Source organism: Epargyreus clarus, unplaced genomic scaffold (genome assembly GCF_041222505.1).
Source record: "Epargyreus clarus isolate Ecla_fem2 unplaced genomic scaffold, WU_Ecla_fem_2.2 ptg000004l, whole genome shotgun sequence".
NCBI classification, from domain to species: domain Eukaryota; kingdom Metazoa; phylum Arthropoda; class Insecta; order Lepidoptera; family Hesperiidae; genus Epargyreus; species Epargyreus clarus.
Window position 1 is genome coordinate 10,670,169 of NW_027332212.1, and position 21,477 is coordinate 10,691,645.

General features: G+C 34.3%; 1 protein-coding gene and 1 non-coding gene across 2 annotated transcripts in view; one reads left to right on the forward strand and one right to left on the reverse strand.

The window, feature by feature from the left end:
• Positions 1 to 2,714: 2,714 nt before the first annotated feature.
• LOC140757516 (matrix metalloproteinase-2) overlaps positions 2,715 to 21,477 on the forward strand; it is a 207,349-nt gene continuing 188,586 nt past the window's right edge. Inside the window, exons 1-2 of the mRNA XM_073093265.1 lie at positions 2,715 to 3,075; positions 7,566 to 8,343. Coding sequence (XP_072949366.1) covers positions 7,861 to 8,343 — 483 coding nt within the window. The 5' untranslated portion in view covers positions 2,715 to 3,075; positions 7,566 to 7,860. The remainder of the gene's footprint in view (positions 3,076 to 7,565; positions 8,344 to 21,477) is intronic.
• On the reverse strand, positions 17,644 to 17,716 carry TRNAK-CUU (transfer RNA lysine (anticodon CUU)). Its single transcript has one exon. It is a non-coding gene; the product is annotated as a tRNA-Lys (tRNA).

Consider the following 21,477-nt stretch of genomic DNA (forward strand, 5'->3'; position numbering starts at 1 on the left):
GACTCTGTGGTAACCATAGATATAGGATAGCGAAAAAATTCTAAGTCTATGGTGGTAACTATGTATTGTGTATCTGAAAATCCCAATTTTATTTTATGTTATTGCTTATTATCTATTCAGGATAGTAAGTGACCACTGAAAAATACTAACACCAGTTATCAATAATTAATCCAAAGATATTGTTTGATTTTCATTGAAAGAGAGTGTTTTACTACCAAAGATCAAAAGGCAATGTCTAATTTAAGGAAATTCACATGACCATATTTGGTAAAGATCACAGTTTGACAATTTTTTTTTTAATTGCCCCATACGTTTATTATTCATCTCAACTTTAAAATTAAAGTAGTAAAATCTAGCTATTTTATAGTATAATATGTTTAATAATAATAATTTTATAGTATATATAATTGCTAATAGGGAGAAATTCACAAATTTTTTAGTGGGCAAAATATTATATAAATTGATTATTATTGATAACGGACGTAAGACGGCAAATAATTATTGAGTTTACCGAGTTTTTTTCAATCTTTGTAGTTTGTACTTGATAAATCACTATCGATTACTATCCTGTCATCTTTCGTTGAAATTATTCACTATTACAAACAAAAGGAAATGTGTGTGATTATTACAAGAAATATTGTACAAGCGATGGTTATTTCTGATTATATTGTGGCAATATCCTGTTGACAATAACAAGAAATATTTGAGGTAGGACTTTTGTATGTGTAATAATACCCTATAAGGACTACGTAATGTACATTGACTCACATATTTTGGTTTAGGAAATTCATGAATTAAATTATTTAAATATACAAATAACCGAGGGAAAAATTTAATTTAAAAATTTTAATAATAATTATGTGTAATATATTTTTCCGAGCATTACATCACGTTGATACGATTTACACATACTTTAATTTGCTCATCAAACCTTTTTAAGTAAGGTACATGAATATAATTGACTCATTAATTTGATTTATTTTTATGCCATTATTTAGTTTTAGTTTGCTAGCTGACTACTTAATCCCATACTTGTATACATTTTTTTTGGTATTTACTGTTATGATAACCATTTGGTATGTTGCTTATTTTTATTTCAATTATTTTGTAAAGTAATATAGACGTATATCAGCTCCTTAGCAATTTCGATTACCTTATTATTCCAAAAAAAAAACGAAGTCAATCACGATGCATCAAGTACCTAATCCTTTAAACTGTGTGCAAAGTATAGATCTACGCGTAAGTGTCTAGACGGCGTTTAAGTAACCCTAAACACTGGCTTTTCGGAAAGATTTAGATATCTCCGTCAATTTGGCTTTGAGCTTTGAAAAGTTACACACATGGTTAAGATAGACACTTTTTATACTCACAGCTCCACATGTGGGTGTCACGAATATTGAACACACACAAAGACGTCACACACCCAGACCCATCTAAATCAATCATTTGGATATCTGCCCAGCCGGGGATCGAACCCGAAACCCTTTGTGCGTCACACCGATGGCTGCTCCGCCACGCGGGTCATCGATGTATCACCAACTTTTGTAAAGAATACCAAGTTAAAAGTAAATAACAAATTTAAATAGATTATTCACTACATCCGTCTATTCATCCAATATTCCTTATAAATAGAGAACTAGTAAAAGCAGTTTTACCTTAGGTATTGGCGTCTTTGTCCTCAGCCATGCCTTGGTAACAACGGAAGCATACCTTCGTAAGAAGACTCGGTTCCCCATTTAATCTTTCAGTCCTTAACTTTTTTTTTATAATATAGGTGTAGCAGAGCATGCAGTCCACCTGATGGTAAGTGGCTACTGCCGTCCATGGACATCTATAATCAACCTCAGATAGGATTAGATATTCCTACCTGAGGTCGGCCACAGTTGCGCCGCTACCCCTGAGGACTAAGCTGGAACGCCTCAGAAAAGTCTGTCTCTCTTACCACACCCTTCAAACCGGAACACAGCAGCGCCTAACACTGCTGTTATTAGGTAGAAATAGGTGTGGCGGTGGCGCCGCCGGAGTCGAACCACAAAGGGTTCTACCACCTTCTTAACTACAAAATTTCTTAACAACTAAACTTAAAATTCTGTAGCAAATGTAAAGTAAAGTTAAAGCACTTGAAAAAATCTAAAATAATTGAACCACCACACTTTATTGAACTTTTGTTTAACTTTCGTTTGTGTGTTGTGTTAATTGTCTATTGTATAAGAGCTTCAAATTGAGAACTAATAAGTTCCCCTAATTCGATGCACAAAGGGCTTTCAGAAACTTCATCTAAACAAAGGCCTACGCTAAACCGAAAAAAGTTGTAATCGAAATTGTACGCACTTCTTCATTGTGCGTCGAACGTAGAGTAAGTGACAAAATGGACTCTGAACGACAACATTTTTTTTTTACATTAGACAAATAGATCTTATAATGCCAAAATCATCGCATATTATTAGCCTCATGATATGGCGTCTTTTTCTCAGCCAATTACACACGTCTGGAAAATACTTGTTCTTCTATATCGCAAGTTGAGAGGAAAAACAAAAAAGTTGAAGTAAATATAAACAAAATAGTTCACACATTCGTATGAAAATAATTACCCTTTAGCCATCTATTTTGTTAGTTCGTCCACGCGTCGACGATAATAACCCACGACACGCACACAAATACAAATGAAACAAGGCAAGCATGCACTCACTCACGGGCGACTCGCGAGTTCTGCTGAAGTTTAGTAGTTAAGCGCGCCGCCGAGCTCGCGGGCGGCTAGCGTGCGAGCGTCTCTCCACTTGTTTATTTTCGTTTACGAAACCTTTGTATGCGAAACGAACAGTTATTTAAAGACGAAAAGTTAAGTCCCAGCTTAACCACGTGTTGTTCACTTTTTACTAAGCCTACATATTACATTATTTGGGATTGTGGATAAATTAGCGTTTCAGTGGATCCTGAAGTTCTGTTAGTGTTGGTGCTAATGTTGGATGTCTGTCCCTTTCTGTGTCGCTGAAAGGGAAAGGAAGCGGTCTGCGTTGGGCGCATTGCTTTGTTTTCATGATTTTCTTTGATCAAAGTAGAGCGATCTAAGAAAATGTAAGTTCATTCATAGTTCTGTCAAAGCTTAACTAAGTCAAACGTTTTAATATTAACCCCTAACATTGTACTAATTATAAGTAAAAGTATTATTTATGGTATATTTTATGAATGAAATAGACGTTTAGGTAAAATGAGAAGCATTACGGAGTGCAAAACTTTTACTTAACAAAAGTTTGTAATCGTTCAAAGCTTCGCGTCTTTATATGAAAACTTTTGTCTATCATTAAGCTTAGAATAAATATCACACGTACGTAGGTTTAAAAAAATATTAATGTTATACAAAGTAGCCATTGTAATAGTATAAAATATTAGAGGTGAAACTAAAAAATGTTGGAGCAATTCTAATAAATCTTTCAAGCTACATTACTTTGAAGGTATAAAAGGTTTCAGTGCGTATCCGTGGGATGTAGGCAGTATATTAGCGTCCAGTTATTGTTATATTGATACTAAAATTTGTGTTTCATTCAGAATAATCACTGTTTAACACAAAACAAGTAATAAATACAAAGTAAGCCTACGTTTACGCTTGTAAGGTAAATATTTCTGAACCGTTGCTATAGGCTTGATTTATATTCTAAGTACTGAAATCTGTACGTAAGCAAATGTTTATTTAGGTTTCTCTTCGATTGATAGTCAACAGTAGTTGGTTTCTATTGGTTACTAAACATCAACAATCGCGCAGGCGTAGTCACATATTACAATAGAACTAAGGACTTGGGTACGATTCCCATCGAATTTAAATTGTAATGGACTGAAGTAGCCCACGTGCATGTAGTTGGAACCCTCTGTGGATCGAATTCAGAGCTACTTTTGCCATACCTGTTGCTGTCTCATAACAACAGTGATATGCACTGATGTGTTCAGGTTTAAAGGGTTTGGTAAGGGAGATATAGTTATCCAAAGCGTTCCAACTTAGTCCTCAGGTGTTACCCCTATGACCGATTTCAGGTAGGATTATCTTATCTGGGATTCATTACATATGTCCATGTACAGCAGTAGCCACTTCCTGTCAGTTGGACTGCAACCTCGTTTGCTTATGTTTTTTTTTCTTTATTATAATATAGGAGTAGCAGACGAGCATACAGTCCGCCTGATGGTAAGTGGCTACTGCCGCCCATGGACATCTGTAATCAACCCTAGATAGGATTAGATATTCCCACTTGAAGTCGGCCACAGATGCGCCGCTACCCCTGAGGACTAAGCTGGAACGCCTCGGAAAAGTTTATCTCCCTTACCACACCCTTCAAACCGGAACACAGCAGTGCCTAACACTGCTGTTATTAGGCAGAAACAGGTGTGGCGGTGGTGCCACCGGAGTCGAACCAAACTGCTACTTCCATATCATTAAAATGCATTTTTAATCTGATAGTATGCAATAAAGTGGTCACTGCCACAAGTATCATTAGCCAACCCTAAGAACGAACGTCTTACTCGAAGTCCGCACATATTGGCTTCCCCTAACTAAGTTGGAATGCGTCTTGTAAGTCAAGTACCTTATTATATCCTTCAAATCAGAACTTCGTACCACCAACAGTTACTTCAAGGCAAATTTGAATATAACTGAAGTACTACAATTATTGAGTCACTATAAATATTATTAACTATGTTTATATGATATTTATTATATTTTGAAAGAAAGTCCTCGAGTTACAAGTGCTAATTCTGAAGGACTGACAAGTTAATAAAGATACGTAATGTACCTAACACCTTAGATTGCTTTGTAACACTTCTTCATGAGTGTCTCCGACTTCGAGGACACTTCATAAGCCAGGTGTCAAAATATTACATGCCAATAATACTATCTGTATTGACACTCATATTTTAGGCCTTTCTGTAGTTCTATTATGTTTAATGTTTTATACTTTTAGTCCCATTGCTTGTGCTAAAAATACTATTTCCTATAAAGCTTATGGAATTAAAAAAAAATCATATTCCATTTTAGAAAGGACTTTTAGGCCATCACTTTTTATTACCACTTAAGTCCTACTGTTTCTTTGATATATCAATAATATATGCAAGCTAAACAAATGTGCAGCAGTTTTTACTCTCTTTCGAGCGTACTGTAAATAAAACGGATTAGAATAAGCGATGCCCTTGTCTGTTTTATACGTAAATCAATAAAAAAAGAATGACTCGTCATCCTTACTACCACAGCGAGGCATAAAACCCCCTAGTTACATCGCCTGGCCCCTTTGTTTATTAGGGTTCCGTACCACAAGGGTAAAAACGGAACCCTCTTACTAAGCCTCCGCTGTCTGTCCGTCTGTCACAGAACTCAGTTTTTGGTACCGTAATACAAAGACACTTTTTTTACAGAATACCTACGTATAATATTGATGGCTACAACAATAAATATTATAAATAAAAAAATAGTCGTAAAAATAAATAGGGGTCGCCATGTACAAAAAAACGCTACTTTTCGGCGTTTTTTACTTGATATATAAACCGTAATAATTCTATGCTGCTCTGATAACAAAAATTAAAAACAAGTGGCACGGACCCCTCCGTATGCGAGTTCGATTTGCACTTGGCCAATTTTTAGTCTGTCCCCAAAGTGTACGGAACCGAAATCTACTTGCCCAGATATTGCCAAGAGCTTATTGTTGTGATTGAGAAAACAATGCCATATATTCTGAACGATAATTTAATTGCTTTACAATGAGTTATAATTATTTCTTGCTTATCATGACATCCTGTCTGTCTTATATTGTGTGAGTTAATTTGTATGTAGCTTAAACATCAAGTTTTGTTACTTGATGTTTAAGCCTCTTTCTAAGAGCGACCAATTTATTATTAGTTATGAATAAAACTTTTGATTTTTGGTGACTCGTTAAGAACACGAAAGTCGAGAATTGGTCATTTGATTCTAAGCACTAAAGGCTCTGGGGTCGATTCCTGACTAGAACAATTAGAATTAGAATTAGAACTGATTTTGTGGAAAACAAAATTTAAATTTTGATTTTTGGTCTACCGTCGTCTAGTTGCTATTGGGCAAAAGCTCCTATCAGAGTCAGTGATTTATGGCCACGGTCCACTAAGCTGACCATGTGCAGACACGCCCTAGGACTTTGTTTTCCAGAACTCAATGGTTTAGGTTTCCTCACGATGTTTTCTTTCACCGTAAGATAAGTATTATGTCTACATGTCTATAAAGAAAGTATTAGGTCTGTATAGTCGCGTATTTAAGTTCCAAACCCCATTAATTAGTAGGAAAAAGTTCCATTTTCTATGATAAGGAATTAATGAAGTGAATTCAATTTATTGGGATAACAAAAGATTATAAGAAACATATAAGAACTGAGGGTAAAACCAAAAATATCGAAGCATTTTTTCATAGTTAATAATAAAAGTTACGAAATATATAAAAGTGTCAGTTGATCCATCAAAAGCTCTTTATATCCAAGGGTGTTCTTAGTGGCAATAAAAAGTGTACTTAAACCCCTCAACACATACTATAGTGTTGAGAGAAATTTCCCTTTTGTTTTGTTTTCTTAATACCAGTTCAAAAACTTGCAACCTTCAAGATATTAAAATGCTATAGAGTACGAAATAATATATTGATAATGTTCTGAAAGTTATAGAAAGTTACATACCCTGATTAACGTGATGTAGCCTAATAGCGAGGTATATTTACTACGACTATAGGTATATAGGACAATTCTTATATCAGAGTTTTATAATCTTTTTCATAGAACGACCCTTCAGTATGTAAACTTAGCATGGATACGTTGCGACTCCCTGGCTTAAATGACAAACAGTCGGGATAATGAGGATGTTGAAGTGGAGGTCATACATCTATTATAATTTAATATGACCTATTAACGAAAGATTGCAAATATAGAGTATAAAACATCCATATGTTGCGTAAACGACAATAAGGGTTTTAACAAAAAGAATTAAAACATGATATAGATAAATTTATTACAACTTTTAATGGGTCGATTATAATAATTAAGATATAAATAACATGGTAACACGACGTTCAATATTCATAAGAAATTTATCAAAAATATAGCAGGAAACTTTTCAAAATTAATGTACAAAGTAAAATTACCAATTTCATAAATTACACCAATGTTTCGACTTGAAACAATAATGTTTTGAAATATATCACTGTTGGTTTAACAAATGAAGATTTATGTGAAGATGCCTTCCCAGTGTTATCAGAGGCATAATTTTATGTGTATAAGTTCTGCTATGAAAGGACAATGTTTAATGAACGGCAATATTTTGTAGGACTTGTTCGCTGCCTTGTTATGAAAGAACGTACTGTTGTAGATATCGTTTCGTTGTTAATTGAGTACTAACATGTGTATTTAATAGTAACTAAGTTGTAGTTTTGTTCAATATTTACTTTCGTTATTGTAACATTCAATCGATATCAATACCATAAATTACATATCCATTTGTCACTGCTATTACATAACTAATAGCCCCTATGTAGCGAACCTTATCGATTACATTAATCATTAATCTTTTTGTTGCAGAAAATCGCTTCGATATCTTGTGCATACAAGACTATTATAAGTGTAGAACAAACAGGCACGCCGCCCACGTAGCGCGATAAAGCAGCTTCCCGTCCGAAGAAATTAATCTGGCACACGGCAACAGGAAACATGCCGATAATGTACTTCTATGCTCTCAACTGAACAGGGTAAAAGAACCGCTCAAATCAACACTAATATGATGAGATGACCATTACTTTCACACAAAAACCACATCATTGCGCAGCACCAAGATATGTAGTAGGTTGTGCGCAGTTATAGAAAAGTAATCAATGACATGGGTGTCAACAGAACTGATGTAAGAGAAGCATCTTATATAAATGCACAAAATTCATGTGTCCAAGACATCGATAGAAAAATGGCGAGCGTTGGACATTCCAATAAACTAAAGAAAATAAACGAAACGACTGATTTAGATAGATATAGATTAACGAACGAAAGACAATCCGGATGCCAAAATGATCTTCAAACGCGTTTGTTGCCTATAGGGTATAGGTTGCATAAGAAAGAGGACGAATACGGAAAGGAATCGATTATCAGGAGGGTGCAGGTCGTATATGGGTGTTCAAGGCGGGCCGCTGATTTGAAATGTAAATACGCGCGGGATTCGCGGGAGTGTATGGATACGATCAGGACAATGCGTGTGCGTGTGTCGACCGTCCTCGCTGTGATAGGACTCTTGTTAATGTTGGTGACTACGAGTGCTGCGGCGCCGGTCCGCTCCCGACAAGGACGCAGTGCACATCACGAGAAATCAGCTGTAAGTCCAACATTTTTATATTAGTACGCTCATTCGTAAATTACGTCACAGAGTCGTGAGGTTTTTGTCCAAATTTGATTGTGACGTCACATCGCAATGTGTCGTGACGTCACTAGGCAGAACTTATGTGTAAAAACAACTAAGTCAGATGTACAAAAATTTAAAAACGTGTGACGTAACTTACGGATGACCCCTTACTGTAATATCATAATCACGGAGCAGTGCATTTCTATTCTGCTCGCGTCATTTGTGATGCGGCTCACATAATAATCAAACCAGCCCTATCCACGAAGGTTTGCGTCCGTCTGGCCCTTGCCGGAAACTGAGACCATTATTTCATTGTGTACTATCTGGATACGTATCTGAAACCAGCATTGTTGTGCTAAACCATTTTTCTCTGCCTGCCTTAAATAGATACGAGGTTTATTTTATGCAAAACAAAATAAGAAGTGTTGAGAGTTGTTAAAAGAATTTATTTATCTACATAAATTACGTTGCGTGGGTGTACGGGTGCGTGTATGGGTGATATAATGGGAGCATACTTATCTTTTTACACAAGCACGATGCTAGTTAAGCGAAGTTATGGGCGCGATCTTTACCAATTCTGAATGGAATATCTTTGTTATTGTAATAGCACAGAGAGGTCAATGCCCAGCAGTAGTTGTATGAGCTTAAGCAAAGATTAGCCATTATATTGCGCATAGAGTAAAAACCAATTTGCAGGCAGTTCTAACTTTGAAAGGAGCGTCTTTATTCACAAAATGTTCAATTCCGTCTTAAAAGGCGCTGTTATCTTCTGACGGATTAACGGCCATTTTATTTCTAGAATGCAAGTAATACAGGGACAAAAAGCTGGCGTGTCGTATTAGATTACTGGCAGTGACAGACGGACGGACCGTTTGTGTGGAGATTAATGGGCTAAGTGACGAGTGGGAGGCGTTCCTTGAACGTCCTCTAATACTCCATGACTCGGGGAGATATCCTATCCGTTCTTTTCAGGAATTTAATCTTAAAATTTCACCGTGAAATTACGACAAACTAAGTTCCAATTGAGTATTTCAAACTTTAATTCATTTCAAACATTAATCTAGGAAATGCTTAAGTAGATAAAAGTAATGTGTTTGAAGTTAGACTGTAGACATATGGAATTAGTATCTATTCCATTTATAAATAGCAAAAAGCCATTAACTTGAGTAATTATATTGCCAACTTACAAAAATAAGAGTCAAGCTAAATTCACCCTAAAATTTAATACCCACAAAATTAATTTCAAATGAAACTTTTGCTAATGCAAAAATACCTAACTATCATCGATAAGGCTATCAAACAAAATACAATATTGTAAAGGAAAAAGTTCAACCCACTGGAATCAGAGTTGAACCAAATTTGATTACAACTCAACACCGCGCTGCGCGATGTAGGGATGTCGATCTGAGATCGATTAATCGAACGATCTATTTTATGGACCAAAAAAAACGATTATTTTAATCGATCACCAGTAATGGGTCGATTCAGTGAATTGATATTTCATCCTACAAAATCGAGTTTTGGATATTTTCGAAGTTGATTGAATATTAACAAATGTGTTATAAACTTGTGTTTTTACTGACGGATACGTATTTCAGTGATTGTTTGGTCCTGAGCCAGTACTATTACCATGAGTTTTTACGTTTTGACTAGAGTTGCGCAAAATGTATCACTAAAGTGAAAAGAGTGATATATATCTTTTGAACTCAGTGATATATATCACTCTTTTAGCTCAATAGCTCACTTTAGCTCAGTAGCTCTGTAAAGATACGCGACATTTTATATCAGTATATCAGAGAATCAGATCAAAATGTTTTGACAACATTTTTGATTCCTATAATTAATACAAAACTGGCAAGAAATTATATATGAATTATCACAGCCAACGCTATTTGTATATCCCGGTTTCCATGTTCTTAGCAATAAAATATTTTAATTTAGTGTTTAATACGTAACCGTAACTGTTATATATCTCAATCAACGCATTTGACTCGAATCAGGCTCACTACTCACTCTCAGTCAGTCGCTCATTTGACTCATCGCTCACTCGCGAGCTAGTATAACACTGTTGAGTTGAAGAAGATCTTATATCCGGAATCGTTTGAATCTATGAACTAAACCATGTGATGCGGATATAAAGATATAATTCAAATCCGTCGGAGTTGATGAGTGATTAGCTCTTTGGTGAAGATATATATCTTTTATATCACTCACTCGCGAGCTACACAATTCTAGTTTTGACAAATATGACTGTTTTGGTATTTGTTTACTCATACAATTTCCAAGTTCTGATATAATCCGCTAGGGGCGCTGATTGGTACAGGACCAAAGTCGTCAGGACTCCTGACGACCTTTTTATTCGCTAGCTACGCCCCGAACATATCGACGATCGATTTTTGGAGAATAAATTCTGTAGGCCTCATTTTTTTTGTGAATCCATTCATCACACTGCGATTCGAATTGATTCAAGAATCGACCTCTTTTGAAAAGAATCGCCATCCCTACCGTGATGGTAGGCAGCTTCCTGCGCCCGCGCAACTAGGTCGTGTTTGTGTTAACAACTTATGAGTGATAACTGGACCATCGCGATGTAATGTGCAACCGTTCATCACTGTAATTATGGATACATATATAAGTATTTGGCGCCGCATGTGGCGTAAATTTCTTTAATCGTCTGACGCATTAATAGGTTTATTTAATTTATAATTAACGATGTGTTACTGTCGTGAATGGAGAGCTTTTTAACCGACCTCATTTTACATACATTTTGAATGAATTTAACGCTTTCACCATTACAACTATCCCTTAGTGTTTTCGTGGTCGGTTTTTAAAGTTATCGTTTTATAGATTAGCAACACACCTGTTTAATAAATAAGTAACTCACCTGTGAGTGACATAGGATAAAACTTTCGTATCTTTAGATATGTTTGTAAATATCAAAAATGATAAAATATTTAACATAAAAATATATCAACACCGCAAATACACGTGTTGCCCACCTACTCTTTCTTAAGGAGACATCTTATTAACCTGAATTACAACTGTCGTCATCATACTATACATTGATGGTCTTTGCAGTTCTTGTTGACATTTACAACTCTCAAATTACAACTTTAAACTCTTCAGAAATCTTATTTTTTGATACTATTTATTTAATTAGGTTTCTTTGCGTATTACGACCCGTCGAAGACAATTTTTATTTATTATCAAAACAAAAACTCACTCACACTATTTAGACGAATCCAACGATATCTCTTATGTTAAAATTCGTCGAACCGTTTTGACCGTAGGGTGTGTCATACAAACATATATATACATACATACATACAAACGCACAAAAATATTTCCTTCTACGGACGCGTCTAAGACAGATTTATTACCTAAATATGCCCTGACAGACTGATCATATTACGTATGTTTAAACTCTACAAAGGTACCATATAGCACCTAATGTCATAATAATCTTCACCGATTTCTTCTGGATTAATTTGTCATTCATTCAGGACGTTTCTCATCATATTTTTAGAGTCGAGAGGGATATTGAGCACGCCTAATACAATATTCATGAATGATATTAGTAATCTCATTTGCGAATTGGGGTAGGAGAAAAATAAAAATGGTGGAATCATTAGAATGGTTCTTGAGGAAAAATATAGTGTATCCACATAAAAGTTGATATCATATCAGCTCTATTGCATCATAATGCTCAAACCATCGTACAAACTCGTAAGTGCCATTCATTTTGTGTGTCTACGCCTACAATATGTCAGTCCTTTAAGGAATTCGAATAAAATATACCAAATGCATGTAAAAATTCGGTCTAAGACAACATTTTTTTTCTTTCATCCACGTGTTAGGATCACGATAATAGCCTAATTACAAACATTCTTAAAGATTAAAGTAGCAAATGAGTCGAGTAAATGCAGTCCAGATGATTGTAAGAGGTCAGTACCACCCATCACACCGGACATCTGAGAACAGCTAAAAACATTTAGAACAGAGGTTCTACCTGAAACTGATTACAGATGTGTTGCCGTTCTCGCGGACTAAGATAGTTGCCATATGAAGGTATAGGTCAGTCGTGATACATATGATGGAAAAAATCTGTTACTACATAACATAAAGATCATTCCTGATCTTACTATTACAAAAACAGCTCCATGCTGATCCATCTTATAAAAGATCCCAGGGGTTTAACTGGAATCCTGTTGGCTTTGAATGTTTATTGCTAAAGACGCCTGACGCATAAAGCAGTTTCAGAAATATATTGCAGGTTATTCATATTCATTCTTGCTGGGTCACCGTTGCAATACGTGCGTATTGGCATAAACTGTGCAATTACACTACATTCACTTTCCTGTCCCATAACTTATTGGTGCGTAGGCGATGCTATGATCCAACCTCTTTCATCGGTTTTCCTTTCGTTTAGTTGCTCACCCACACTAAGAAATAAAAGCTTATATAAAAGTGTTAAGGGCAATCAGGAACAAAAATATTACTGTATATTTTTCCGCTTTTAATTGTATACTTATAATACTTTGTTCCTTGGCACTGGCAATGGAAAAGGTTACTGCTATTTTGTCAGCTATTCATGAAAGTCATTAATGAACCCCAAACATGATACTCATTGTATGATAGCGGTATTATGCCGTTGTAGAAGTATTTCATTTAAGGGGTATACGTGTTATCAAATCAAATAAATAAGTCCCGTATAGTATGATCACGCATGCGTCCATATGCTTTTTTTTATCGTGTACCTTAAATATGTTCGGGGTAAAATAAAGATTGCTTTACGTCGTTTATTTTATTAGCTTGAACAAAAAGTATGAGGTAAAGTCCTCTCACTTTTTCATATAAATGTTGAGAATGATTGCACCTTTTTGTTCCAATGTACTATGAAAAAAATGAAAGTAGTTCAATTGCGGAACTAATTAAGGGACAACTACGACCAAGCAGTGACCATACAAACCAGTTGGGGTGTACACTGTACACCCACTTTAATAGGATAAAAGATCATTATAACGTTATACGGGCATCGTATGGAGGTACGATCACACGTGGTTTGCGTGTGGCGTGGAAACAAAGGCCCTCGTTTGCGGAGCGGCGGGTATCCTGCACACGAAGGATGCCCATTGTCAGCCGGTTCATGCACGTGCTCATGTTTTATAGATATCTGTGGAACTCATTTCCTCCTAAATTCTTTGTAGAGCTTTTAGTTAGAATTTCTGTGCGTTTACAGGCTTACAGATTATGACATAGATTTTAAATCATTCTTAAAATAAATTCAAACTGATTTTGGTTTGATAAATATGGTAGGTTTTCTATACTAGTAACATATCTGATATGTCCTCATCTGATTCATGTAATTTAAAATTAGATTTGTTAAATTTGCGACTTAATTTGTCTCTTACTATCGTATTTACTTTTTCATAACTTTTCTACTAGCTATATGGTCGTCCTATGCCGCGGCGTGACTTCGCCGCGTGGCGCAGGGTTTTCGGGCCTCGAGGCATCCCTCCTTACCCGGACAATCTCCTCAGTGGGTACACTGCCCACCAGTGTTGTTGGCTGCCGGTATAACTTTTCTATAAATCGACAAAAACTACTACTAAAGTCAAAGATATACCGTGGGTAGGCATATACGCGTCATTATCATATACCTACAATAAAATACTTAGCTTCTTCGGAAGTAAGTTTTATGATATTTTATTATGTAATGTTATATCTATGTCTTAGTTTTATTCTTTAGTTGGGTTTCCTTTTCCTGACGTTCACATGTGGTAGACGGGTGACAGGAAAACAAAAGCTTGCATCGTGTAGGCGAAGGGACAGTAAACTTGCAAGTGAAGGATTTTCATTGTTTACTTACAGCATTAAGATAATGTTAATATATATACAGATAGTTTGTATTCATGTGTTCGAAACATATTCAAAATATTTAATCATATATATTACTAGCTGACCCGGCAAACATTATGTTGCCATATAAATAAAAAATGTTAAGGATGAACAACCCCTATCACTTAGGGATATGAAAAATAGATAGTAGCCGATTGTCAGACCTACTAGAATTGCATATAAACTTTGCTGAAAATCGGTAAAGCCTTTTCGGAGGAGTACGGTAACTAACATTGTGACACGAGAATTTTATATGTATATAAGATTTTAATTAATTATTCTGTGTTATTTTTATAATAATACGTGCCCATTCATATAATCACTGGCTGGTACGATTACATGAGTTAACATAAAAAAGAAAAAAATAACGCTCTTGACGTTTCAGTAGTATTTTGCGCGGGAATAATAAAAGTTGTAAATTGGTCGAAGAAATAGTTTAGTTCTATTACATGTTTATAGATTTTGCCTTAATTGTTATAATTAGCCTATTGGTATTAACTAGTGTAGCTTATCCACGCACGGTTTTGTTTTCTTACTCGGAAGCCTTAGATATTTTAAGGTGAAAGTAGCATGTATGTATATGTTACCCTCTGACCTTATGTAGATTCTTCTTACTGTACAGGAGTTCGGCAAAAAAGTAACGAGTTTTTATAGTTTTAGAACTATTCATCTATACCTTGTCTGAAAAATCTCCATCACAGTCGTAAAGAACATTTAAAGATCACCCCATACAGAGAGTAATACTAAAACACATATTTTGTTTTATATCATGTAAAAACGGATACAAACTGATTTGTTACTTATGGTTTACCAAGCGCATTACCCTCGATATCTGTACTATCATTAATCTAGTCCAGTAGGTTTAAATTATCGAGTAATTAGAGCAATAAAACCCATTCATACTCGTAAATCGATTGGATCAAAATGGGACATCTTAATGTTATTACGATCATATCGATGGAATATTAGCTTGTTCCAGATAAATATTAACTAGTTTGCGCAGCTGCTGATGAGTGCAGCCGAATCATTGGTTAAATAATTGATATATAGGGATGGTGATTCTTTCTGAAAAACATCGATTCTTGAATCGATTCGAATCGAAATCGAGGACCAAAGAATCGATTATTTGGTCCTCGAATCGATCGATCTTCTCAGCTAAGAAGGGCGAAGTAGCGAAATAAAGGTCATCAGGACCAAACAAGCACTGAAATACGTATCAATCAGCAAAAATGTCTATAACACATTCAAACGACTTCGAAAAGATCGATTTTCTAGGAAGAAAGATCGATTCACTGAATCGAGCCATTACTGGAGATCAATTAAAATAATCGATTTTTTGTCCCCAAACATCATTTTGCGATTAATCGATCTCAGATCGCCATCCCTATTGATATACCTATCAGGATGCATTAGTAATAGATATGACATTAGCGATTTCGTTTAAGAGTATTCAACTCAAGAGTTTTTTAATTAATGATCATATTTTTGGTCATATTTTTGATTGTTATCAGTTTTCAGTTGTGTAAATATTTTGGCCATAAGATAAATACGTATTATATGTATTAATATAAAAGTTTCTAATCATGTCTGTGGGTCCCTAAATACCTATGTAGTTTACGGAAGTCGTTGAAAATGCGTTTTCAATAATTAAAAAGTAAGAATATTCAGCCAGTACTATTTATAGTACTATTTAGGTATACAGAAAAATATTTTTATACACTCGGTATATCAAGTAGAAGATAAAGTTACTACAATATACAACACTTACATAAAAGCGTCATCTTACTTCTAAAAGTCATACAATTTCGAATACGTTACATGCTAAAAATAATCCAATTTTAATGTTCTCTCGTTGTCGGGTTATTTTAGTTAGCTAGATGACTACGGCTTGTCGGAATTTATTAGTTAACCGTACGACCAACTGGGTGCACAATGTTAGGTAACAGTCACTTACCACGCACCTGTGACGTTTTGACTAACTGAATCTCAAATATTAATTGTTACTGACTAATCGAAATAGCTTTCACGGTAAAGGAAAACATCGTGAGAAAACCTGCATACCTGACAGATTTATAAAAGATATCTCAAAGGTGTATGAAGTATACCAATACGCACTTGGCCAGCGCGGTGGACTATGGCCTAATCCTTTTCATTCTGAGACTCGTGCCCAGCTGTGGGGGAATAAAGAGTTGATGATGAATCGAAATATCTACTGTTAAAATTTGTGACAAATCTAGGCAAACTGTGCATAAACGTTAAAATATCGAAGTGTTTTAATAAGAACAATGTATATAGACTTTGTTTTTAGGCATTTAGGCATTATAAATATCTCTCATAAGAAAACAATAAGCAATTCAACAATTTTTAATCATTATATCAACCTTACTAAATAGTTTGCTATAATCTAAATCTAAACTATTTAGTCTGTGAGTATGTACTATAGTGAACACGCCCTAAGCTACTTGTAGCCCTACATTTCACAAGTTACGTAAGATGTTATCTCTGCGCCCAGTTCTTATCAGTACTATCGCCGTGAATGAGCGGGTAATTAGAAACCAAGTACTCTATACTATTAGGTTTCCTTACGTACGTATTCATACTCATTTCTCATTACACAACTTTTTCAAATTAATTATATGAAATTTTATACCGTAACATTCATTTTGTAAGACTAACTGCTTCATTACCCTAACATATTTCTCACAAGATTATCGTGAAAAACAAATTATAATAAAATATTACAGGTAAAGGCACAGATTAGTAAAGATTACTCTCTCCTAACAAGAAAATGTACCCAGTTTTGAGAATTGAAATAGTTGCGTAAAAAAGTTTTGCCACGTCTCCGTGCTAAAATGTCCCTAAAATATTTGAAATAATTATTTATTTATTATGTAAATTACGCAAATATTTCTCAAAATATGTTTTTATTTGTCAAGAATTCAAAAAAAAAGAACTTACTAATAAGCCGTTTGTGGCTTCGTTCAATTTTAAGGCGGCGAATTATCCTTACTAATCTATGGGTAAAGGGTTTTTTTTCTAAAGGGATTAAAACATTAATTTATGATTTGGTGTTGTGTGTGTTTTATCAGATGTTATATTGAAATTACATACATACAGTGAATGGATTCTTGTATTAATATATTCTACGTATTTTTTGGCGTTATCAACACATCAATCTAAATTTTAAATAAAGATACCTTTGTAAGAAAAAATGTATTTGCACAAAGACGTGATACCGCGCTTCGACGACTGCGCAAATTAAAAAATAACGTTTGATCTCTTTGTGCTCTTAAATTGCATGTCATGAGTTATTTTATTTTTTTGTGTGATGACCATGAAATATTTGGTTTAAAATTAATAAAATAAAAAATTTGTCGCCCAACGTGGGGCTCGAACCCACGACCCTGAGATTAAGAGTCTCATGCTCTACCGACTGAGCTAGCCGGGCTTGTATCCATTGACGTAAATAACTGCTCTAGTTAAAGTATCTTTCGAATGTTAAGAGTTGTAGTATTTGAAGATTGGTAATTCTTTGCGGAAAATTTATTCTTTATACATACCAGTATAGATTTATACCATGTTTTTGATAAGTACAATTCTTTGGATAATTAGAAACATAAAACTCGAGTTATTTTCCTTGTTGCTTACTATAAGTATATGTAACATGAATGATTTTATTATGTTGGAATTATTTTGGAATAATTGTTAATTGTTGATTTATTAACAGGAAAGTTCTTTTGTTGTATCCGCCAATTATAATAATCTGCAATATAGATCGCTATAAAAAGCTCTATACATTTTTCTTTTACTACTTTAAGTTATAAAAACAGTGTACCGTAACCAATTTTTATTTTTGTAAAGTAGGTAATGGAACTAAATCAAACCACATCACATACAGTCGTAACTCATTTTAATTTTGTGTTTGTGTGTATTTGCAAATTATTTTAAGGGGCTGCTTCTATTCGATATTAGCTCACGTCCCGGCACTTATGTTTTGTCCACAAATACATACTACTAACTAGGGACGTGACCATAAGCACTTATGCTGATACGATACCGATGTTTAAAAAGAAATGTGTGAGTTTTTGATAGACAATATAGAAATAAATGACTTTACTTGTATACATATATAATATTCATTAAGAATGTTAACTAATTAAATTGTATAATGTTAAGTTAACAAAATTTTTATTATCATCTGTAAACAGTAATTTAAGGAAATGGTTTAAAGTTACATAATCGCGGGATACCGCGTTTACACAATCGACGATCACTGTGCGTAATTAAAAATGTATCTGTATATCGGCAAACTAATATCGATATATCTGCAGCCAACGATATCGTGGATATCGGTATTTACTGCGTCCCTACAAACATTACGATTGCCCTGCCCGGTCTAAATATATTTGAATTGTCAAGCGTGGTCGCAAGTGCTGTTACTCTCACTACAAGTGTTCTTACTTACAATAAAACAGCCCGGCGAAGTCAGAATTAGTCATAGTTTACGTTTGTTGTTTTTTATTTGCCGTGCACTTTAGTGAAATGACGCAAGCTTTACTTTTTAAGTACATTTATTGATATAAAACATTATGATGACGATTTCGGTTTGTAATTTTTTAAGTAACAGGTTTTTCGTGACACATTAGTTATAGCTTACCATAGGTATAGGTATAGGAATTTTCTTTAAAAAATCGAGTATTTAATAATCTTTTGTAGATTCTTGTAGAAATGAAATAAATACTTATAACTTATTATTATTTTTTACTTATATTTTTACGAAGTAAATTAATTAATACTAATAGTACCAATTAAGTGTTAATGATAATAGATAATCTATACTAATATTATAAAGAGGAAAACTTTGTTTGTTTGTTTGATTGTAATGAATAGGCTCAAAAAATACAGGACCGATTTAAAAATTCTTTCACCATTCGAAAGCTATATTATCCACGAGTAACATGGGCTATATTTTATATGAAATATATTTGATAAATAGATTTTGAGGCGGTAGAAAGTTTGCCGAGTCAGCTAGTCTTAAATATATTTAGGAGAATATTTAATATAATAAAAATGAAAATTCGACCGTGAATCGAACGTAATGCAAATTGAAACATGCACAAAACAAAGGCGAAAATTGTATTCACAGTGAACCGTGTAGGTCATCGTCATTGACCCAAATTCGGGCCGCTATGCCTATCACAAGTCCTATCTCACATATACGAGTATGTTACATTGTGCGATGCTTACATACTCGGTAATATTTGGACCATGTCCGTAATAAAACCGATTGTGTGTGCCCCGTTTTCGTTATAATTGTTTTAAGCGACTGAAATAATTGAAATATTTCAATTTTATCTATCTTATGTTATATTTCATGTTTATAAGCTTACTGACTTATAATCCATAAGCGACCATCTTACCAACAATAACGATCCATCGACAGTAGTACTGAGGATAAATAATAACTGCAACCAAAATCTCTGTAACCAACTTCATGAAGAACGAACGTAATGCGTTACTCATGAGCATCAAGGTGGTCCCCTTGTATGTAAGCTAGCCATATAAATATAATGTATAATTGGAAACTAAATACAATATTCACTTCCGAATTGTTGACTCATGTCACGTCCATATAATTGAAAGGTAAGCAATTATTCTATAACATTGTTACTCATAGATATTGATCATTTCTTATTAGCGCAGTCAGCAGAATAGCTGACTGCGCTAATAAGACAATGTTTCCTGAAAATCAACTTAATCTTATTATATTCTGTTTTGATTAGTAAGCAATGAATGCATGACGGTAACACACAAGCACTTGTATTGCACGACTCATGATGCGAAGCATCAGAGAGTGCTTTACGATCGAAAAATTTTTTTCGCTTCATTTTGGCGGCTATTTTTATTATTATAGCCTTGATAGTTCACGGAATCAAGATATTTTGCATACTATTGTCGAGATAATTTAATGGAGATTAATTCCATACTTTTTAAAAATTGATTTACTGCAAAAGAATTGGAAAAAAACACCAAAATAGGTCAAAAAATTTTCCTGTCCGTCATGTGTGAAACCTGAAAACACTGTAACTTGTGAAAAAATCCATCATTTGAGTTAATTTTTTTTTTTAAAAATTCTAATCGACGATTATAGGTCACTGAATGCGAATGATTAATTAATTCAGTGTCGTTTAATTGCAATTAATAAAAAACGAAAACTACAAGACTGTATATCTATAGATATTATGTACATTTATTCCACCAGGGGCGCTTGTGCAGTGCCTTCTTCCTACTACAGCTGTTTTTTCGGCAATTAATTTTGAACGACTTAAGTTTTTTTTTTATATTTCATAATTAAATGAGCATTATGAGTCGTGCACTTTTGGATTTTCCAAACTTTTTTTATAAGTCGTATTTATTACAGAGCTTGCTGTACACTTGTTGGTAAGTAAGTAATGGGAGGCAGTTGCCATAGACATCTATAACCAAGTCAACATAGAACAGGTTTCACCTGAACCAATCACAGATATTTTGCCAATTCTGAGGACTATATTGATCGCCCCATACGTCAGATAAGTCAGCCGGAATCCTCACCCTTCCACCGACAGAACGCATAAGAAGTGTCTATTTCTATCATGTTAGAAATAAACGCTTCCTATGCTACTTTACGTTAGAAATAGATGTTATATAAACTTTTTATTTTCAATAAATATATAGGTCGCGAAAACAGATCGTTCTACCTTTGCTGTATGTCAGTATGTATGTCGGAAACAATGTATAATATATTCATCGGTCTGACGAATATTAATCTCCTACTTGTTCGGACGTTCATCGATTAGAATTTGCATTTCCATCTCGAAACTCATACGTCATAGTTCTGACGTTCGGGAGCAAATTGAACTGCAAATATAGCTCTCTAATTGGATCTACAGTTGATGATCGTCGCATCGTTTAATTAACATGTTAATACGTCAAAGACTTTTAAAATTATAATTATTTTTAATTTATAGTATTATTGTACATGATCACGGTAATAATGACCATCATTCATCCATAAATAGGTTATGAAAAATAAAATATACATAATTTTTATTACGTTTGTAGTTCAATACACATATAAGTAGTAAAATAACAACGTGGCGGCCGTTACCATTTATTACAATGGTGATACCATTAAGTAACAGCCCATGGACTTCTATAAACAATCTAGAT